This window comes from Macrobrachium nipponense, chromosome 26 (genome assembly GCF_015104395.2).
Source record: "Macrobrachium nipponense isolate FS-2020 chromosome 26, ASM1510439v2, whole genome shotgun sequence".
In the NCBI taxonomy this organism is placed as follows: domain Eukaryota; kingdom Metazoa; phylum Arthropoda; class Malacostraca; order Decapoda; family Palaemonidae; genus Macrobrachium; species Macrobrachium nipponense.
Window position 1 is genome coordinate 30,998,054 of NC_087215.1, and position 21,824 is coordinate 31,019,877.

At 48.8% G+C, this 21,824-nt stretch overlaps 1 protein-coding gene across 3 annotated transcripts in view; it reads right to left on the bottom strand.

Moving 5' to 3' along the window:
* LOC135200146 (aarF domain-containing protein kinase 1-like) overlaps positions 1-21,824 on the bottom strand; it is a 62,899-nt gene that overhangs the window by 8,753 nt on the left and 32,322 nt on the right. For all 3 annotated transcript variants that reach the window (XM_064228489.1, XM_064228491.1, XM_064228490.1), the window contains exon 10: positions 14,212-14,354. In XM_064228489.1, the coding sequence (XP_064084559.1) occupies positions 14,212-14,354 (143 nt within the window). The remainder of the gene's footprint in view (positions 1-14,211; positions 14,355-21,824) is intronic.

Here is a 21,824-nt window from a genome sequence, read left to right on the forward strand (position 1 = left end):
AAAAGCTTACATGTAAGACAGAAGAGACTACATTCATAACACAACTAGAAGGCAATATGAAACTCCCAATCTCCCCAAGGTTTAGTTGCCCAAAATACTCAGTTATTTACATTTTTCTTCATGCATACTGTGCACACATGATATACTGTAATTAAAAATGTTATTGTTATAATGCAATTAAGTTTGTTCATACTTACCTGGCAGATATATATATAGCCGTATTTTCTGAAGTCCGACAGAATTTCAAAACTCGCGGCACACGCAGTGGGCGGCCAGGTGGTAGTAGTACCCATTCCTGCCGCTGGGAGGCGGATATCAGGAACCATTCCCATTTTCTATTCATATTTTATCAATGCCACTGTCTCCTGAGGGGAAGAGGGTGGGCACTTTAATTATATATATCTGCCAGGTAAGTATGAACAAACTTAATTGTATTATAACAATAACATTTTGTTCATGAAACTTACCTGACAGATATATATATAGGGTGGGAAGAGACAGAATAGGATTTTTAGGAAACTAAATTAAGTAGATGATGTACATCTTGGTTCCTCACCTGTTAGCAAAGCAGACTCTGTGATTACTGTCACTTAAGCCTGCTTCTGCTCAATCAGAGTGCCAGCCAGGTGGAGAACCTGTAGTGCTGGTGCGCTCTGGATGCTCTGTCAACGGGGACGTGACCACAACGTGACAAGACCATCGAACCATACATAAGAGGGCTATGAAGCAACTGACCACCACCTGACCAACTAGACCAAGACCCCTGAAAGTTAATCTAATGGATGGGAGATCTTCACACAAGATCTCACCAACAACCAAAAAAACACAAAACATATTAAAAACTAACCTAACTCCTAACTAAGGGATAGGGAAAGAGCTAACTCCAGCCCCCAAGACTGTGTCTGCAGAAAATGTAAGGTCCAAGAGAACTACAGTCCTCGTAAATCGTTCTCACATCTCTTAAGTAGTGTGAGGCGAATAAAGAATTGCTCCTCCAAAAGGTGCCATCAAGGATGTCCTTGATTGACATGTTCTTTTGGAAGGAAAGAGAGGTAGCGACAGCTCTGACCTCGTGAGCTTTCACTCGCAAGAGGCTCAAATCAGTCTTCTGGCAAGATGAATGAGCCTCTTTAATGACGTCCCTCAGAAAGAAAGCCACAGCATTCTTCGATAATGGTAATTCAGGTCTCTTCACAGAGCACCAAAGATTACCTGAGGGACCTCGTACCTCCTTCGTTCTATGAACGTAGAACTTGAGAGCCCTGACAGGGCACAGGACTCTCTCTGGTTCTTGGCCCACAAGACTCGACATACCCTTTATCTCGAAGCTCTTGGGCCAAGGGTTAGACGGGTTCTCGTTTTTAGCCAAGAAAGTGGGACTCCAAAGAGCAGAACAGCGTTGTCTCCTTTGAAGCCCACTTGGCTACTAAAAGCTTGGATTTCGCTAACTCTCTTCGCCGTCGCCAGAGCAGTTAGGAAAAGAGCCTTCTTTGTCAAGTTACGAAGAAGACGCTGCGTGAAGAGGTTCAAACGGACTTGACATCAATAGTCTAAGAACCACGTCTAAGTTCCATGAAGGCGGCCTCGCCTGAGGAATCTTCGTGGTCTCGAACGATCTCAAGAGATCGTGAAGATCTCTGTTGTCAGAGAGGTCCAGGCCTCTGTGCCGAAAAACTGCTGACAACATACTCTTGTATCCCTTGATGGTTGGGACTGCCAATTTCTGTACATTCCTTAAGATAGTAGAAAATCGGCTATTTGGCTCACAGAGGTCGTGGAAGAGGAAACTCCCTCCTTTCTACACCATGCCCTGAAGGAAGCCCACTTCGATTGGTAAACAGCTCTTGAAGAGGCTCTCCTTGCGTTGGCGATCGCTTTTGCAGCTGTTTTAGAAAAACCTCTTGCTCTGGCCAACTTTTCGATAGTCTGAACGCAGTCAGACCCAGAGCGGAGAGGTTTAGGTGATACCTTTCGAAGTGAGGCTGTTTGAGTAGATCTTTCCTCCAGGGCAACGTTCTTGGGAAGTCTACAAGGAATGACATGACTTCTGTGAACCATTCTCTCGCCAGCCACATCGGGGCGATCAGGGTCAACCTCGTCCCTTCTGAAGCCGCAAATTTCCTCATCACTTCCCCCATGATCTTGAATGGTGGGAAAGCATAAAGGTCTAAGGCCTGTCCAACTCCAGAGCAGTGCATCTACAGCGATTGCTCCTGGGTCCAGGACCGGGGAGCAATACAGAGGAAGCCTCTTCGTCCTCGACGTCGCGAATAGGTCGACCAGAGGACGTCCCCACAACTTCCAAAGCTCCTGACAAACGTCTTGATGCAGGGTCCATTCTGTCGGCAGGATTTGGTCCTGTCGACTGAGAAGGTCCGCTCTGACGTCTGCACACTCCTGCGATGAATCTCGTCAGGATCCTGATCTTCCTCGCACTTGCCCACAGCAGAATCTCCTTTGCCAGGTGAAACAGAGGCAGGGAGTGTGTTCCTCCCTGATTCTTCAAATACGCGAGGGCTGTGGTGTTGTCCGAGTTGACTTGGATAACTTTGCTTGTCACCTTTTCTTCAAAGAACTGCAGCGACAGGAAGACCGCTGCCAGCTCTTTCACATTGATATGCCAGGCTACCTGAGGATCGAGCCACCATCTTAGATGGCTTTTCACCGAATCTGTGATCTTCAAGATCGCATTCAGATCGTCTTTGGCCTTCCATTCCTCTGCTAGGAAAAACTGGAGAGGCCTGAGGTGCAGTCTCCCCAAGGAAACAAACTTTTCCAGCGAGGAAATGGTGCCCAGCAGACTCATCCATTCCCTCGCCAAGCAAGTCTCTTTCCCCAGGAAGGCTGAGACTTTCTCTAAGCCTTGTCGCTGACGTTCCTGGGACGGAAACGCCCGAAAAGCCACTGAATCCATCTGAATCCCCAGATACACGATGGACTGTGTCGGGGTCAGATGCGACTTTTCAAGGTTGACTAGAAGTCCCAGGACTTCGCTAAGGCTAATGTTAACTGAAGGTCCTTCAGACATTTCTCCTTCTACGACGCTCTGACCGAGCCAATCGTCGAGGTAGAGGGGATACTCTTATCCCTGAAGAGTGTAACCACCTCGCTACATTCTTCATGATGACGGTAAAGACCATCGGAGCCGTGCTCAAGCCGAAACAAAGGGCTCTGAACTGCCAGACTTTGTTTCCTAAAACGAACCTCAGATATTTTCTTGAAAGAGGGTGGATTGGAACGTGAAAGTACGCGTCCTGCAGGTCTAAGGACACCATCCAGACGCCCGGTCTCAAGGCTCCTAGAACAGACTGAGGCGTCTCCATTTTGAACTTGATCTTTTCTACGAAAAGATTGAGCCTGCTTACGTCTAGGACTGGACGCCAACCCGAACGACTGCTTCGGTACCAGGAAAAGTCTGTTGTAAATCCTGGTGACCCCAGGTCCACGACCTGCTCCACCGCTCTTTTTTTCGATCATCTGATCTAACAGATCGAAAAGAATTCGCTTTTTCTCCCCCTGATATGACGGAGAAAGGTCTCTGGGAGTTGTGGATAGAGGAGGAGGATCCAAAACGGGGATCTTGTACCCCTCTTCCACGATCTTGAGGGACCAAGGGTCCGTATCTCTCTCTCTCCATGCTCCCGCAAAAAACTTCAGTCTGGCTCCGACTGGTGTCTGAAGGACATGATCTTCATTTAGTAGTCTTGGGCTTGAAGGAAGCTCTTCCTCTTGAAAGCCCTCTCCCTCGAGGAGCTGCTCTCGAGGGAGGAGCTCCACGAAAGGGTTTAACCTTCTTAGGAGGTCGTACAAAGGAGGACGTAGAAGGAACTGCTGGACGTCTCGAGGACTGTGCTAAGAGGTCCTGAGTAGCTTTCTCTTGCAAGCTACTTGCCAGGTCCTTTACCATAGTCTGGGGGAAGAGATGGTTCGAAAGAGGAGAAAAGAGCAGTTCCGCTTTCTGAGCGGGCGTAACCGATCTAGCGGTAAAATTACATAGAAGAGCTCTCTTCTTAAGGAATGCCGTTCCGAAGTGCGAAACTAACTCTTCCGAACCATCCCTGACGGCCTTGTCCATGCAAGATAACACGCTGGACAGCTCCCCCAGACTGAGCGATTCCGGGCTTCTAGATTGCAAATCTAGGACTCCCAAGCACCAGTCCAAGAAGTTGAAAACTTCGAGAGTCCGTAGAAGTCCTTTCAAGTGATGGTCCGTTTCCGTAGGCGTCCAAGAAACCTTGGCTGTAGACAAAAGGGACCTCCTCTGGGCATCTACTAAGCTAGAGAAATCCCCTTGGGCTGATGAAGGGATCTTCACACCCACGTCTCCCTTGGTCTCGTACCAAACGCCCCCTTTTCCACTGAGTCTAGAGGGAGGGAAGGGCAAAAGTTGACTTGCCTTGATCCTTCCTTTGATCCATCCAATCCTTTAGTTTCTTGAAGGCCCTCTTGGTGGACAGAGAAGTCTTCATCTCCACAAACTCCGGGGTCTTACAAGACTTGGATGACGAAAACTGCGAGGGTGGAGACCTGGGAGCTGCAGGCTGAAACTTGTCTCCGAAAGACGAACGTAACAGCCACACAAGAACCTTGTAATCCGAGACGGACAAAACAGAAGGATGTTCCTCTTCAATTGAGTCCGCCGGACTACTCAGCTCTCCTTCTTCCCTAAGAGGAATAGGAGACCGCCCATCCGGAGAGGGCGTACGCCCAGCGGGTCTGGCCTTGATCAAAGACCTCCGCTGCTTGGAAGCAGAAGCTTCATCCATGAGAACGTCCTTACTGCTCGAAGGAGGCAGAGCGTCTTGACAGCGCTGAGCGTCCTGAGAGACGACCGAGACTGCCTTACTTCTATCTGAAGTGTCCTTACGCTTCTTACAAGAGCGACCAGATTTAGAAGCCAAAGCGTCTTTCTGAGCGCTTATGAACTCCTTATCAGGAAAAGCGTCCCTCCGAGCGTCCACACGAGCGTCCTGCTGAACGTCCTCTTCCTGCTTGGCGTCCTCCGAAGCGTCCTGGAAAGCGTCCTGCTGAGCGTCCTGGAAAGCGTCCTGCTGAGCGTCCTCCCGAGCGTCTCGTCGAGCAGCCTGCCCAGGACGTCGAGAGGGAAAGAAAGCGTCCTGACGACAAGCTTTCCTACCAGGAGAACGAGATCGGCGATGAACCGAAGGAGACGCATTCGGAGAAAGAGACGAACGCGGAGAGGGAGAAGGAGACTGCTTCATCCTCTTGACAGGCAGCCTGACGTCCTTCCTCCTGAAGGGACAAAAGGATGTTCTTCGTAGGCAAAGAACCAACAGAAGGAGCAGGACTGAGCCTGCAAGAAGACGAGGGGCGAGGGGACGCCTCCTTTCTTCTCACAGGTACAGCTACCTGCTTCTCCAAACAGCGACTGTAGCGCTTCTCAGCGTCATCACCGGATGACATCCTACCTCTCTTCTGAGGCGGAAAGGCGTCATACGAATCCGGAGAAGAGCGAAACGAAACTGGAGAGATAGGACGTGAAGCGTCCTCACTACGAAATGACAATTTGTCGAAAATTGCATTTTTCCTAACTATACAAACCTGAGGTCCTTTAACAATAGGAAGTAGCTAGCGGCAGCTGGAATGGTCGTAAGCTTCGAACAAGGGGAAGAAACGGTAGTTAACTGCTTGTCCGATCGTCGCGCGGTAAACAAATCACTTTTGCTTTTGGCCCATGCGAAATACGCAGAGTGAGGGGTGGCATGAGGAGGGACTATATGTAAAGGACCTCAGGTTTGTATAGTTAGGAAAAATGCAATTTTCGACAAATTGTCATTTGTTCCGATACGTAATACAAACCATCGGTCCTTTAACAATAGGAAGACTCACTTCTTGGTGGGAGGAATCTGAGTCTTTTGATGAACAGACTGGTGTTCGTCCATCCCTGGAATGCCTCCCTGGTCGTAAGAGCGAGGGAGGGATCCAAGCCTCTGTCCGATTGATCGGGGTGTGCACCACATGATCAATGGTCAGACCTCTGGGCCGAGTACTAAGAGAGAGGGCAAGCGTATCTCTTCGTACCAGCATTGTAAGAACTTGTTCCTGTACAGGAGCAAATATAAAGTCATGGGTTTGTCTCATGTAGGCATCCACTTCTTCCCCCTTGTAGGAGAAAGTGGTGGATATACGCTCCTATATCCCTAGTTAAAGGGATAGGATGGAGCTCGGTCGAGTAGCTTACCTGCATCTGACTCCCTTCCAGCGTGGTGACGACCGTATCCCTCTGCCCACAGGTAGAGGTAGAGAAAGATGGTGAAGAGAAGCCAGTCACACTCTCATTCGCACATTCATTCTCACCAGTCATACCAGGAATCGATGCTGTTCTGCCTGCTCGGGTGCTGGGTAAGCTTACACAACGTGTTGAGCAGCCACCACAGGCCCGGTCCCAAGGAAAAAGTATCCAAGGACTTGTGGGCAATATCCCGAAGGTAGAAGGACGTGAAGGTAGTCTGGTTGGCCCAGACACCTGCCTTCAGGACCTGCGCCACGGAGAAGTTCTTACAGAACGCTAAGGAGGGTCCGATACCTCTGACTTCGTGGGCTCTCGGTCGGAGCGTACGGATGTCGTCGCTACCATCAGCCTCGTACGCTCACCTGATCACCTCACGTAGCCAGAAAGAAGCGTGGGGGGGGGGGTTCGTTGAAACTTCTTTCTTGGTAACCCCAGTGCTAACGAAGAGGCGTCGACACTCAGGCCTGAGGTGTCCGAGTTCTCTTCAGATAGCGCCGTAGCGCCCTCACAGGACAAAGCAGCATCTCATCCGCATCGTTATCGGTGAAGTCCAGAAGGGAGGGGATCGTGAAAGACTCGAACCTGTCGTCAGGGATCGACGGATTCTGAGTCTTGGCTACGAAGTTCGGGACGAAATCGAGCGTCACATATCCCCAAACCTCTGGTGTGTTTAACATCATAAGAAAGACCATGTAGTTCCCCGCTACTCTCTTCGCCGATGCCAGGGCCAGCAAGAAGAGGGTCTTGAGGGTCAGATCCCTGTGTGACGACTCTCGGAGTGGCTCGAAGGGTCTTCGAGTCAAACTCCTAAGGACGAGAGTCACATCCCACGCAGGGGGCCTGAGTTCCCTGGGTGGGCAAGACCTTTCCGAAGCTCCTCATTAGCAAGGAGATCTCGAACGAGTTCGAGATGTCCAGTCCCCTCAGTTTAGGACGAGAGCAGGGCGGCTCTATATCCTTTAACTGTGGGTACTGAGAGGAGCTTCTCTCGGCGAAGAAACACGAGGAAATCCGCTACCTGCTGAAGAGTGGCTCTGAGAGGAGACAGACCCTGTCTACGACAACCAACCACAGAAGACGGCCCACTTCCCCTGGTACACAGCTTGCAGAGGACTGTCGGACGTGTCCAGCCATCTCTGTTGCTGCGCTACGAGAAAAGCCTCTCGTTCGCAAGAGATGGTGGATAACAGCCAGCCGATGAAGTTGAAAGAAGGGGACTGGACTGCTTGTGGTACCGTTTTTTTAAAACTACGTGTGGCTGGGCTAGAAGGTTGTGCCAATTGGGTAGCTCTCTCGGTGCGTCCGCAAGAAGAGCCAGCCGGTCCGGATACCAAACGGCTTGTTGAGGTCGTTTGGGAGCCACTAGGATCATTCTGAGATTGGGAGTGACCAGCGCTCGACTGATCACTTTCCGAATCAGACAGAAGGGAGGAAAGGAAAGGCGTAAACGAAGAGGTTGTCCCAGGGGTGTTGGAGAGCGTCCTCTGCAGCTGCCCATGGGTCCGGCACGGCTGAAAAGAAAACCTGAAGTTTTCTGTTGTGCCGGGTGGCGAACAGGTCTACGGACCGTGGGTCGGCCCCCACAGGTTGAAGAAGCCTTTCCGCCACATCTTGGTTTGTAGAGACCATTCGGTCCCTATCACCTGATCCCGACGGCTGAGCTTGTCCGCTACTACATTCCTCTTTGCCTGGAATGTAGCATGCTGACAGCTCTATCGAGTGAGCCGTGGCCCACTCGTGCACCTGCACCGTCAACTGGTGAAGCGGAAGAGACACTAGCCCCCCCTGCTTGTTGACATATGCCACTACTGTGTTGTCGCACATCAACACCACTGAGTGTCCCACCAAGCGGTCCTGAAATTCTTGGAGAGCGTTTGAACGCCGCCTTGAGTTCCAGGACATTGATGTGAAGGTGCTTTTCGTATGGTCCCACACACCTGCAGTCAGCAACTCCTCCAGGTGTGTGCCCCATCCCTCGGTCGATGCGTCTGAGAACAGAAGCATCTCCCCTGAGTGCAGTATGGGCACTCCTCTTAAGAGGTTCTTGTCGTCGAGCCACCAGGCTAGGTCCTGCCTCACCTTGTCCGTGAGAGCCATGGGAAAGTAAGGAGGATCCTTCGCCGCCTAGACCAACTCTCCCTTAGCCTCCACTGGAGAGACCGCAGGTGAAGACGCCCGTGAGGGACTAACTTCTCGAGTGACGACAGATGGCCAATCACGACTTGCCATTGCTGTGCTGCCTGTTCCTGCCGAGACAGGAACCGGCCGGCTGCCTCCCTGAATTTCCTGATACGCAAGTCTGCGGGAAAGACCTGCCCTGCTACCGTGTCTATCAGCATACCCAGGTACTTCATCTTCTGCTTGGGTTCGAGATCGGACTTCTCGTAGTTTATCACGATCCCCATCGCGACAAAACTTGAGGAGTCGATCTCTGTCCTGCAGCAACTGCGAGCGGGAGCTCGCAGGACCAGCCAATCGTCGAGATACTCAGAAGACGTATCCCGTGCGAATGGGCCCAGCTGACACCAGAGTGAACACTCGCGTGAACACCTGTGGGGCGGTTTGACAGACCGAAACAAAGTGCCCTGAATTGGTACACCGTCCCGTCGAAGATGAAGCGGAGGTACTTTCTGGAGGACTGATGGTATGGGTATTTGAAAATACGCGTCCTTCAAGTCCACTGAAAGCATGAAATCGTTCCCCCTGATCGAGTCGAGCACCCGAGCGTGCCGCTCCATCGTGAACCGCGTCGTGCGAACGAAGCGGTTCAGGGGAGAGAGGTCTATCACCGGACGCCAGCCCCCAGATGCCTTCTCCACTAGGAAGAGGCGGCTGTAAAAGCCCAGTGATTGGTCCTCCACGATCTCTACAGCTCGTTTCGCCAGCATGGTCTTGATCTCCTGTCGAAGAGCGTTGTCCTTTGATGATCCCCGGACGTAGGTTTGTAGGTGGACCGGTTTGGAGATGAGGGGGGGCCGAGACTCGAAGGGTAGTAGATATCCCTCCCGAAGAACGTCTACTATCCAGTTCTCGGCGCCGTAGCGCTGCCAAGTTGCCCAATGGCTCGCTAGGCACCCCCCACTTCCCACCTCGTTTCGACTTTCTTCCCAACCACCTTCCATCGGGGAAAGGAGGGCTGGGAGGAGGGCTGGTTATGGCCTCCTTTAGCAGACGTCGAAACAGCAGGAGTCTTCACACGGGGTTTAGACGGTGCAACCGTCTTCGCCGCCGTGGAAGCGCTAGCTAAGCTCTTAGGCTTAGCCGCAGTCGCTCGAGATTGCCCAGTAACCTTCGAGACTGCCTGGTGAACTAAGCGGTCACTGTCATCAGTGCGCCGCCCTTTTTTTTCCACCGCAGCGTCCACCATCTCTCCGAAAGAGAGCTGGGGAACTCCTAATTGGTCCATTGCGAAGCCGAGTGCCGCCTCACAACCCGGAGCACCGGCCCCCTTGGTCACTCGGGTAAGGGACTGTGTTGCGTTCGACTTACGTCGAAAAACCAAGTTGGCCCACATGGTTAGCAGTCTGATGGGCGAGGTTAAGAGATCGCTCTTCCTCCAGACTGGCACAGTCTCCTGAAAGAAGCGTCGTCTTCGAGAGCAGAACTCCCAGAGCCGGCCGCTACTTTGGATATTGTGAGGGACCCCTCCAAATCCAGCCAAGAGACTGCCTGGAACGCTGCCATAGTGGTAGATTCCAGGGCAAGTGCCTCCTGCTGCGAGAACCAGAGGTTCTCCGACAGGAGCTGCTGCAGGGACACACTGGAGTCAGCCTCGCTAACTCCGGGTTAACCTGTTTGGCAGTATCGGGTCTTCCGAAGGCACGTAAAATCGCCTCTGACGCTGTAGAGGAGGAGGAAGCAGCTTAGAAGACCGTCCGGATTTCAGCGAATCCTCTCGCCCTGAGACGAGATTCTCGACTTGATCCAGGACTGAGTCTGCAAGCTCCGATCGCGGCAACCCCACCATCATTTTGGGTTCCTTCTTAGGACCCCAAAATGACTCGGAGCCGGACGTTGGGGCCTCGGCCCGGTTGGTAGCGGCGATCCTTCCGCAAGGTCATTATGCTGACGAATCAGCTTAATGACTTCTGCAAAATTCCTCTGTATCGGGAGTAACTGCGTCTTGCGGAGTAGGACCGTCCAGTCCCTCCAGCAAGAACAGATCCCGAGATACTCCTCCCTCAGAAGGAGGAACAGCGGCAGACCCCTGACGGTCACCTCCAACTACTTGCGCGTATGTTCTGGTCGGTCCTAGAACCGTGCCTGATCCATACGGCGTCATAGCGGGATCGCGAGCGATGCACCTCTCGCGATCACTCCTAGGTACCTCGCTCCTCCCGGTGTAGCCCGAGGAGGTTGACGCTCCCCCCTCGCTCGCTGGCAGGACCAGCGTGCGTGGGGGGCTGCTGCTGATCGTCAACCCGCGGTGGCGATCGAGCAGCAGGCCTAGCCTTGCCGCTCGCCTGGGGCGAGAGGCTCGGCTGAGAACGTCGACGCTGATCTCTAGCGTAAGGCGAGCTGTTGCTGGTTACCGTCTCCGCCCGGTCCCTATGGGAGCGGCGGTCAGGTGACCTGCTAGGCTCGCTGTCGCGGTGAGACCGGCCAGCGTCCTCTCGGCGCGTCGAGCCGCTGGTACCAGCCGTGGCTGGTACCGACGGCCGCGGGGACCCCTTCCTCGCCTCAACCCGTGGCTGGTCAGCGACCGTCACGTCAACCCGAGCAGCCAGTTGGTCGCTGCGAGAGCGTCCACTGGCCTGGCGAGAGTCGTGTGCACGACTCTCGCCAGTCTTCTGCTCCGCGCCGCGGTCTTGACGGCGAGCGAGCTCGGGCGTCAAAACTTTGGCTGGACGGTCTCCCGTGGAAGAGCGTCCACTCGGTACTTTTCGCGAACGAGAAGCGGCCGAGACGGATCCTGATTTAACGGCAGAACCGCTAACACCTCTGGTCCCCGTCGTCTTCTTCTTTGCAGAGGAAGAGACGGGCCCTGTTCCCGAAGGAACAGGAGGACCAGCAGAAGAGCTCCCCGAATCGCCTGAGCGAGACGGGCCCTTAGAAGATCCCGAAGGAGTCTTCTTAGGGGGGGAGGAGGCAGCCTTCTTCTTCTTCGGCTGGGTAGCCACCTTAGAAGTCGAAGGGGGAAGAGGAGGCAGCAGACGACGAAGACGACGACGACACCTTCCTCTTCTTCTTCGCCAGGCTCCGCAGGACAGACGTCAGGTCTTCCATCCAGGAGGGAGCCGGGGCAGTTGCCGAAGCAACAGGGCCTGACTGCACCTGTCCGGAAGAACCTGAGACTGTAGCAGCACCACCAACAGCAGGAGCGACAGGAACAGGTACAGGAACAGCAGGAACAGCAGGAACAGCAGGTACAGCATCTGAAATAAAAGGAGCAGCAGGACAGCAACAGGTACGGCAGGCACGGCAGGAACCACAGGAGAGCCAGGGCGTCCTGTCGGCAGCTACCGTCATTCTCGGCACTGGCGGCAGGTCTAGGGGGGGTGGGGGGGTACTCTTAGGGCAGCGGATGTCCGGGGTCGGCAACACAAAGAAACCAGGTGGCGGTGGCACCGTCCTCTTTGGCACGGCAGTAATGGGTTTGTGCACCGCAGCTGTAGGCGTCACCGTCATTACATGCGGCGTGTACACAAGATGCGGCGGCATGTCATATGCTGGTGTTGTTATAGTGGTAGTGGTAGTGGTCACCACACCATGAGTGACCACTGCCGACCCCGCCAACCGCTCAATCAACCCCTGAATACTTGGCACCTCCCTGCAGTCCCAGCGACTCCCACACCTGTCCAAGGTCGTCCTTCACTGGTGGCACATCTGCGGAAGCAACAGTCGGGTTAGTAAGAGGTTCCCTTCCCTCGCGCCTGAGAAGAACCCCACCCAGAGCGGACGGAAGACCCGAATACACTGGACGTCCGGGTAGCGGGCACCCTCCTCCACAACTCGACGGATCGAGTGAGGAGAAGGACTCCGCTACCCCCGCCGCAGGGAAGGCGCGAAACGTGGGGGCTGACCGGGAGGCAGGAAGGAAGACGAAGTGTCAGTTACCAAAGGAGTCACTGGAGAGCTTTCCGATGACTTCTTTGGAGGCCTAAGTCTCTTCCTGCCCTCGTACAGAACCCAACTGCGCCTCGGACCAATTCATACAGGTAATACATGGCTCGTCCCTGAGCATTCTCGCCCCCGGCAACGAGTACAAACCTCATGTGGATCTACGTCCACGAACGATCTAAATCCGCCGCATCTACGCCCCTCCAGCCCCGGGCACACTCTACGGGCGACTGGGGGGCCGCGGCAAAATCTCCATTTCTTGATCACTCATTTTAATTAATGAATAAAGAAATGCACAAGTACTTACAATTCATCCACACTCAACTAAACCAGAAAAGAGGGCTGATACTCAAAGCAAACGACAAAAGCGGGCAGAGCGATGACGAACACGTCCTATCTCCACACGGCCGAAAGCAAAAGTGATTTGTTTACCTCCCAGTGACGATCGGACAAGCAGTTAACTACCGTTCTCCCCTTGTTCGAAGCTTACGACCGTTTCCAGCTGCCGCTAGCTACTTCCTATTGTTAAAGGACCGATGGTTTGTATACGTATCGGAACAAAGGTCCTTTTCAAAGGACGCGAGTCTCTCCGAGCGCTCCACCCTTGCGCGGGGAGGGCGCCTCGGAGGACGAAAAACAGTCCTTAAGGATGCGCGCCTGTGCGCGCTCCTTGGCAGCCTGGGAACTTGCAACAGGGCCTGCCGAAGGGACGCCAGATCGGTGGGAGCCCCCGTAACCCTCTTGCGGCTTTCGACATATCCACTCCCTGATTCCTGGGATGTCCGATAGCGGTTTAGGCCTAGAGGCATTATGGGGCCGATCTGACGCCCCCTCCACAACACTAGGGGCACGATCACACACTTTCACCGAGCCAGTTTCTAAGGCTAACACTTTTGATTCTAGAGTACGTAAAGACTCTAAAATCAGAGAAAGGGGATTACCTTCTCCAGACACAGAATCAGGGCCTGAAGGCAACATCACAGGTTTAGGTGAGACAAATTCTACAGGGGTTAATGCAGGTGAAATGTTACTTCCCTTACCTTTAGTAGAACTGCTCTTGGAGGAAGACCTCCTGATCCTATCGCGTTCCAATTTACGCCGATAGGAATCATACACCTTCCATCCATCATCGGTCAATCCTTCACATTCATTGCACCTATCATCCAACAAACATACATGCCCCCTACACCCCATACATACTGTGTTAGGATCTACCAATGATTTAGGTAGCCTCACCTTACAATCACTCTTCACACACACTCTGAAACTCACTGAACTTGATCCAGACATCACGTTTACAGAAAAGCCAATCCAAAATAAAAAAAACAAACAGTTTCACTGATTGCGCGTGCCATCCCAACAATCCAGAATCAATACCAAAAGACAATCCAGATACTTAAATGAAGAGTAAATCCAAAAATCCTAGGCGGAGGTACTGCAAACAGTTGTTTACAGCACCGGCGACAGAAAAAATATGACTAGAAAATGGGAATGGTTCTTGATATCCGCCTCCCAGCGGCAGGAATGGGTACTACCACCTGGCATGTGCTGCGAGTTTTGAAATTCTGTCGGACTTCAGAAAATACAGCTATATATATATCTGTCAGGTAAGTTTCATGAACAAAATACTGTTTGTTACACTTCCTTTCACAAAAAGCTGGAAATTTAATTACTTATTTGCTGGACTTGAGTCACTATACAGTAAAAGGAAGTCTGAAATCCACCCGTTGCTTGTCATATGACCCTGTTCACAAACAAACTAAAAAAGTTAACCAAATACATCAATCCAGGGCAGAGATAATCAATAAAATAAGAAGAGTCTGGTTAACCAGAATTATTTTGATGTAAATGAGTAAAACAAATAAACAGCAATTACCATAAATTTTTGCTAAAAATACCTGTCTTGAGTATCTAGTGAAAATTCGATGCCACGCAGCAGGTCATTAGTTTTGAAGATCAACAACATTTGCCGTGGAACTCTGTTTAGAACAGCTGATATCTCTGGTAAATATTTAGCAGCATCAGCCTTGATTTCATCTTGCTAGAAATGGAAGAAGACAAAATGGGTATCTTTCATAAACACTTCTAAAATACTAAAGTTCCTACACAAAATTGCCTGTCAATAAAATATGACAAATTTTCATTTCATTTGTATTTTTCATAGCTAACAAACCTGAGGTCTTAACATTAGGATAAATCTTTGGGTGCCAGCTGGAAACCGGTTAAAAACAATAATAAAAAATTGTACATGCAAGGGATCTGTGGCATCTGGCATTCGATACATTTTTTATGTGAAAACGAGTCAGAGACCAAGCTTGACATATTTAGTCTTTCTTCCAACCCAGGCTAAGACATAAGAGGGGTGGCTAGAGGTGGGCAGTCAATGTTAAGACCTCAGGTTTGTTTGCTATAAAAATTGAAAATTAATTATAAAATTTGTCATTTGTTCATAAGCAGAACAAACCTTCGGTCTTAACCCTCTTGTGCACAGGCTGAAAATATAAGGGTGTAAGGTACACGACTTTTCCCCCAGGACGAAAAGAACATGTGCATGGAAAATTTTTTTGGTAAAATTCGGTATGTCCAAACTATAATTGATATATGCTTCTGGTTAGTGTTATTATGTCGGCAAATGATTGAAAAATTTTCTAAAGCAATCAGAACATCTTTACAAGGCTAGAAATAATAAAACTATGTGATGAACGTGAAATTTTTAAGAAAAATCGTAGATATTTTTTGGAAATAATCATGAAAAATATAATACGTACTAATTAGGTTTGGGGGGCTTGTTTTATACCTAAATAGTGTAGAAATGTTTGATCTTTCACGTGAAAGCAATAATTTTGCTATAAATGTGTTTGCTAATGAGCTGTAATTGATTAAAAAATGCTAATTTTTTACTGAGTGCAATTTTCAGATTTTCCAACCTACTTATGTTGACGTTTTGTATCGTAGCTAAGCAAGCTAGCAGCATCAGGTTTGCACTTTCTTCGAGATTCATCATCTGTTGACCCACTGGCGTCAACTATGTACTTTTCTATGATTGACGCTTTTTTTTAATGAATTTTCCCGAAAATAACTCACATATGAAGCGCCCAACATATCTGTGCACTTACAGAAAAAAATTTATTGACACGCTACACGTCATCAAATCACGAGAGGGTAATTATTAGGATAGACTCACACTTGGAGGAAGGTATGAGAATCCTGAACCAACTGGTGGTTCAGCACACCTGATCATTCTTCTTAAATAAAGAATCTAAGGAAGAGAACCTAAGCCTCTGAGATATTAGACATGTGGGTATTTAACACCTAGTCCACTGGGTTTAAATACAATGTAACATGTCCAGATTCATTGCATATATGGATGTCAAAAAGAACTATATATCTGCTCAAGCAACAAAACATGTCAGCCACATGAAATGGGTCAGTCACCACTCCTCACTCCCCTTGCTGGAGAGAGGAGTAGCAGCTACTGAGAAGCAGAGTTTATATGTTGTATGGAACATAAAAAGTGCCGTAACAGTATGACTGCAACATTCACTTGCATCAAACCAGTTCCAGTGTATGATGTGTCTATCCTTCAAACTGTCTGTAGGTATTGAAGAAAGGAAAAAGGGATAGAAAAGAGACCAGTCATCTCACTCACTCTCTCTTCCACACTATCATCTTAGGCAAGATACAAACTGTCCTGCCAGGTGCACTGGACAAGTACTACACAATTTGTTGAGCAATCACCACCGGACCCAAGAAAAAAGTGAAAGTGGTCTGACATAGCCAGAAAAATGCATTCAAAATCCTATGAACAGAAAAGTTCTTAAATACCAGGGAGGAACTTATTCCTTTGATATCATGTGATTTTGCATGCACAGTATTGGTGACAGAACTTGATGATGAGGAGTAAACTTGCCTAATCACCTCACATAGCCAAAACGAAATAGTATTCTTGGACACTCCTTTCTTGGCTTGGCCCATGCTAACAAAAAGTCTACAACATCTAGGTCTTAGGTGATGAGTCCTTTTTAGATTATATTGCAGTGCTCTGACAGGGCGAAGCAGTAACCCTTGAGGGTCGTTGTTAACAAACTCCATAAGGGAAGGAATGGAAAATGAGGCACATCTGTCATCATGAACCGAAGGATTTTGAGACTCAGCCATGAATTCCGGGAGAAATTCGAAAGCTACTGACCCCCAACTTCTGGTGTATTTTATGCACATGATCTAGACCATGGAGCTCTCCTACTCTTTTTGTGGAAGCCAAAAGTAGTTCCCTGTCTGACAATTGATGCAGGGGCTCGAGTGGAGCTCGAGTGAGACTATTCAACACCCGATTAAGATCCCACAAATAGGAGGTTCGATTTCACTAGGTGAACAAGAATGCTCAAACTCTTGAAACACAGAGATTTCCCAGGATGAAGTGATGTCCAAGTCTTTTTCAGATGAAGAACTAATCCTAAGGCAGCCCTGTAGCCCTTGACAGCAAACACAGAAAGATGTTTCTCTGTTCTGAGAAAGAGCAGGAAATCCACTATCTGCTGAACAGAAGTTCCAAGTAGGCAGAAACCCCATTGACGACACCAATCACAGTAGATGGCCCATTTGCTCTGGTACGCTGCTGACGAAGATCTGAGGTAGCCGGACATCTGAGTCACTGCTCAAGAGAAAAAACTCACTTGTAAGAGATACTGGACAGTCTCCAGCTGTGAAGAGATAGGGATCCTACCAATTGGTGGTACCTCTACATGAGGTTGGCAGAGAAGATTGTCCCAAAGGGGAATCTCTCTTGGCACTGCTGAGGGCCACAAACAAGCTACATACTAGGGTCATCCTGAGATTCTTGGAACCTATCATTCTGTTCAGGACATGATGGATCAGGCAGAATGGAAAGAAGGCATAAAGTTCCAGGTTGTCCCAAGTATGCTGTGTAGCAAAGAGGTCGAACATGGGTCTTCCCCAAGTAGACAATGGATATGATAGGACAACCCAAGGGGATGTCCTATGATAAGATGCTCTATGCAGATACAAGCTAACTGCTCTACTGTCAACTTGTGCACTGACAATGGAATTCGTGTCGTCAACAGAGATGTCCAATGAGGAGATCCCTATGATGAAATAAGTTCAGTATGTTACTCAACAGAGATGTCCTATAATGAGAGGACACCAATACCCCCAAACCCTTTTCTAGACAAAGGAACCACCATGGTTCAGTTCCTGAGCAACATTAAGTAAAGGTTAAAGAAGGATCTTAATTTTTGTATAGACAAGAAGAGCTAGGATAATGAGGCACAGAACTGGTCTGGTTAGACAAGGATATATATGGCTAAGATATGTTAGGAATTGTACTCAACCTAACCTAACCCAATCCCAAACTCTTGAAGAATGGGAAAATCATCCTCTTGTAGAAGTTATGAACCAGAAGAACATGAGCTGGGATACTGAAGAGCAGGTTTGATAAATATAGGTTCAAACTAGCTAGACCAGGCTAAGTAAATCAGCAAACCTTGATCCCATTCCATCTTTAACCAAGAAAATACAGAGGGGGTTCTTGAAACCTTTCTTGGTCTAGATTCTAATACCTAACCAGACCTAACCTATTGAGGAGTAGGTCTGATCCATAGATCTGTGGAGTTAGAAGATAATTCCAATCGCATCAGGAAAACACCTTGTGCGATCAAAATTGATTCCTGCGGAATGGTTCTACAGAACTTCACTTAAACCAACCAACCTCCTGACTAATTGTAACTATCTTGACACAAGAAGTCAAAGGTTATTACTCACATACGAACTATGAAATGAGAATTCTTCCTACCTGAAAAGGGTTCAAGTCTTTGAGTGAACACAAAGACTGTCAATTCCCACAATGACAGCCATATGGGTCTGATTGAACGAATTCATTTGACCTAGAGAAAAACCTCACCAACCTACGTTATGAAGGATGTAAAAGTTGGAAGATCGATCTCGTTTATTCGTATGTAGATTACATGGAATGGCCATCAGCTGTTAGTATGGTAACATCCATTAGCTGCCACCTATGCGATTAAAAGGCATTGCACAGATGTGTTTTATGGCTGTGGGAGAGATCGACAGTCTGTTGCCAGACACTCCATCTTGAGACAACTTCCCACTCCCAAACGACGGCCATGTGTCGACATATGGCTGTACGTCCTTGTGTTGATCTACGGCCGTACAGTCATGTTCAAGGTCGCCCGAACTTGAACGTCAAGCACCATCTCTCCAAAGAGACAAGAGGTGCTAGGCCAAAAGGCCGCCTGGAGGAATAACTGCATGCAACTGACACACATATGTGCTTGTCTTCATGGACATGAGAGCTGGAACAAGGAGCAGAGGGCCTTCTAGAAAAACTTCAACAGAGAGGAGTTTGGAAATACTGTGACTGAGTTACAGAAGTTCAAGAGACGAGGAGACAACGGCTCAGGCTGAAAACACGTCCACGGTCATACAGAAACTCTTGTGTCCATGTCATCAGGAATCTTGAAGAAGATCAACAAGGAGTTTTGAAAGGATGGTGACTCACCAACAAGGAAGAGTTCTGAAAGGATGGCGACTCAAGTTACAGACATTCAAGTATACAGTCAACAACGTTCCTAGGGTAGAAACATGTACATGGTTTTCAAGAATCCCTCATGTACATCAAAGGAAAGAACATCATTTCTTTGGCAAGACACCCTTGAATCACGGGAAGATGAACATCGAACCTGGTCATGTCCGTGGATGTCTGGAACTATGGCGACTAGGTCACAAATATGGGAGCGTCGAGGCAACAAAGCCTAGTGTTGGAAAAACATCCCCAAACATCCAAAATCTCTCATGTCCAACAAAGGAAAGTGTATTAATTTTCTGGCTGGAACATCTGCTAGAATCTTCACAGCTGCTTCTATCTTGAACCATGTGGTGAGAATCGTCGCCTCAGAGTTCTGAAGAAAACAGTGTCCTACTCAAACCAAAACACAAACGCTTGAGACAACCATCCTCCGAGTCTCAGATCTGTGAAGAAACCAAAGAGCTCGGACGAACTACCGAGTCACATACAGGACAAACGTTGGTTGCTCCCTCTACCTGAGTGTCCATAGAAACAAGGGTGGAGGAGATACTGACTCAGGGAATATACCCAGAACTAGTATCAGCGACACAGGTTACCTCTCCAATTTCCCATATCCGAGAAAACTGTGCACCTGGTGCTCCACATTGCAGGGTCTCAGAGATCGACCCATGACACGAAAACAAACCCCAACCCACAGAAGATGGTGAAGATGACAATGCCGAAAGGATCCTCTTCTTTGGCTTCAACTGCAAATGGAGGGGATCACCACAGTACACATACACATGAAGACGAAGCAAAGAATTCTCAAAAACCCAATCATCTGAGATAGGGGAGGACAGGTTGTACTTCTCTTGAAAGGCAGAGTTGATCAATCAAAACTTCTCTTGAAAGGCAGAGTTGATCAATCGAAACTATGTCACCATAAGAACTAGCCAGGACACCACAACCCCGTCTGTGAGATTACAGGAGCAGCAAGCTTAATCATATACATATTCAAATAAAAATGACATTTTTATTATAAAATAAATTTTAAATATACTTACCTGGCAGTTATATACATAGCTATATTCTCTGACGTTATGATGTCACGACAGATTTTCAAAAAACTTGCGGCAATCGCCGATAGTTGGTCAGGTGATCGTTACCTGTACACCCTCTAGATAGTTACCTGGAAACCTCAGATTTTCTCGCCCTCTAGTCTCCTGAGGGGAGGTGAGTGGGTTTCTGATTGTATATAACTGCCAGGTAAGTATATTTAAAAATTTATTTTATAATAAAAATGTCATTTTTAAATATGCAATTGACCTGTCAGTTATATACATAGCTGACTGACACCTTTGGAGGAGGGTCAGAGACAGCAACATCGTTGTTAAACAACTACATGTAAGGTAACTCTTGACTCTTACCTGCTAAGGGAGCTGACTTCAAAAGTACTGCCTCTTTTCGTCTGCTCTCCTTAGGAGCTCCAGCTTAGGGATGTGACCTGCGTAGCTGAAGAGCTCAAAGGGGTTTGTCGATGGGACGTGACCTCTATGCGACAAAACCACCTATGCCCTTGATATGGGCTTAAACAGGCAATAGACCACCTAACCATTCAATACTCACATTACAAGAAATTAAAAAACACATATACACTAGACTGTTGAAGGTCTCCCCTAGCCTTCAACAGACAACCATAAAAAACATCAAGGGCCTAGCATGTAGCATTAGAGACATCAACTCCTTCACCTATCACTGAGCCAGTGAATACGAATGGTCCAAGGGTTCTGCAACCTTCATAGACCGTTTCTATCTGTTTAAGATAGAATGAAGAAAAGACGGAGTTGCTTCTCCAGTACGTTGCTTCTAAGATGTCTTTTAGGGACTGGTTCTTCCTAAAGGCCATTGATGTTGAGACTGCTCAAACTTCCTGAGCTTTTACCTTTAGTACCTTGTAGAAATCTTCGTTGCACTCAATGTGAGCCTCCTTTATCACACTTCTAATAAAGAAGGCCATAGCGTTCATGGGTCTCTTGGGGTCTTTGACAGAGCACCATAAATTGTCAAAGGTCCCCCTGACCTCTTTGCATCTTTGCAAATAAACTTGCAGGGCTCTCACCGGACAAAGAGTCCTTTCTTGCTTCTGGCCTGCAAAGTCTCTAAGGCTAGGAATAGTAAAAGATCTAGGCCAAGGGTTAGCGGGCGTCTCGTTCTTGGCTAATAATCCTAGGTGGTAGAACAAACTGCTTTGGATTTACTAATTCCCACCTTTTTATCCATCGCGTGAATCTCGCTTACCCTCCTTGCAATAGCGAGAGCAACCAGAAAAAGCGTCTTCCTGGTTAAGTCCCTGAAAGAGCTTTCCTGGATGGGTTCAAACTTCCTCGACATCAAAAACTTTAACACAACATCCAGGTTCCATCCTGGCACCTGCTCTCTCTCTTGCTTCGAAGTGTCAAAAGATCTAATTAGGTCATGAAGGTCCTGATCTCTAGACAAGTCCAGTCCCCTATGCCTAAAGACTGAAGCCAGCATGCTTCTATATCCCTTAATCGTAATCGTGGCTAGACCTACTTTAAGCTTCAGATGAAGAAGGAAGTCTGCGATCTAGCTCACAGGGTGCTGGACGAGGACACCTTCTTCTCTTTGCACCAGTTTCTAAACACCTCCCACTTCGACTGGTAGACTTTGATGGTCGACATCCTCCTTGCTCTGGCGATAGCCTTTCCTGCCTCTCGCGAAAAGCCTCTAGCTCTGAGGAGTTTTTCGACAGTCAAAAGGCAGTTAGATGCAGAGCGAGGGTATTCCTGTGATACCGTTCCAAGTGGGGCTGTTTGAGCAGATCTGGATGTAACGGAAGGGTCCTTGGAACGTCCGCTAGCCAATCTAACACCTCTGTGAACCAGTCTCGCGTCGGCCAGTACAGGGCTATCAGGGTCATTCTGGCTCCTTCGGACTGTGAGAATTTCT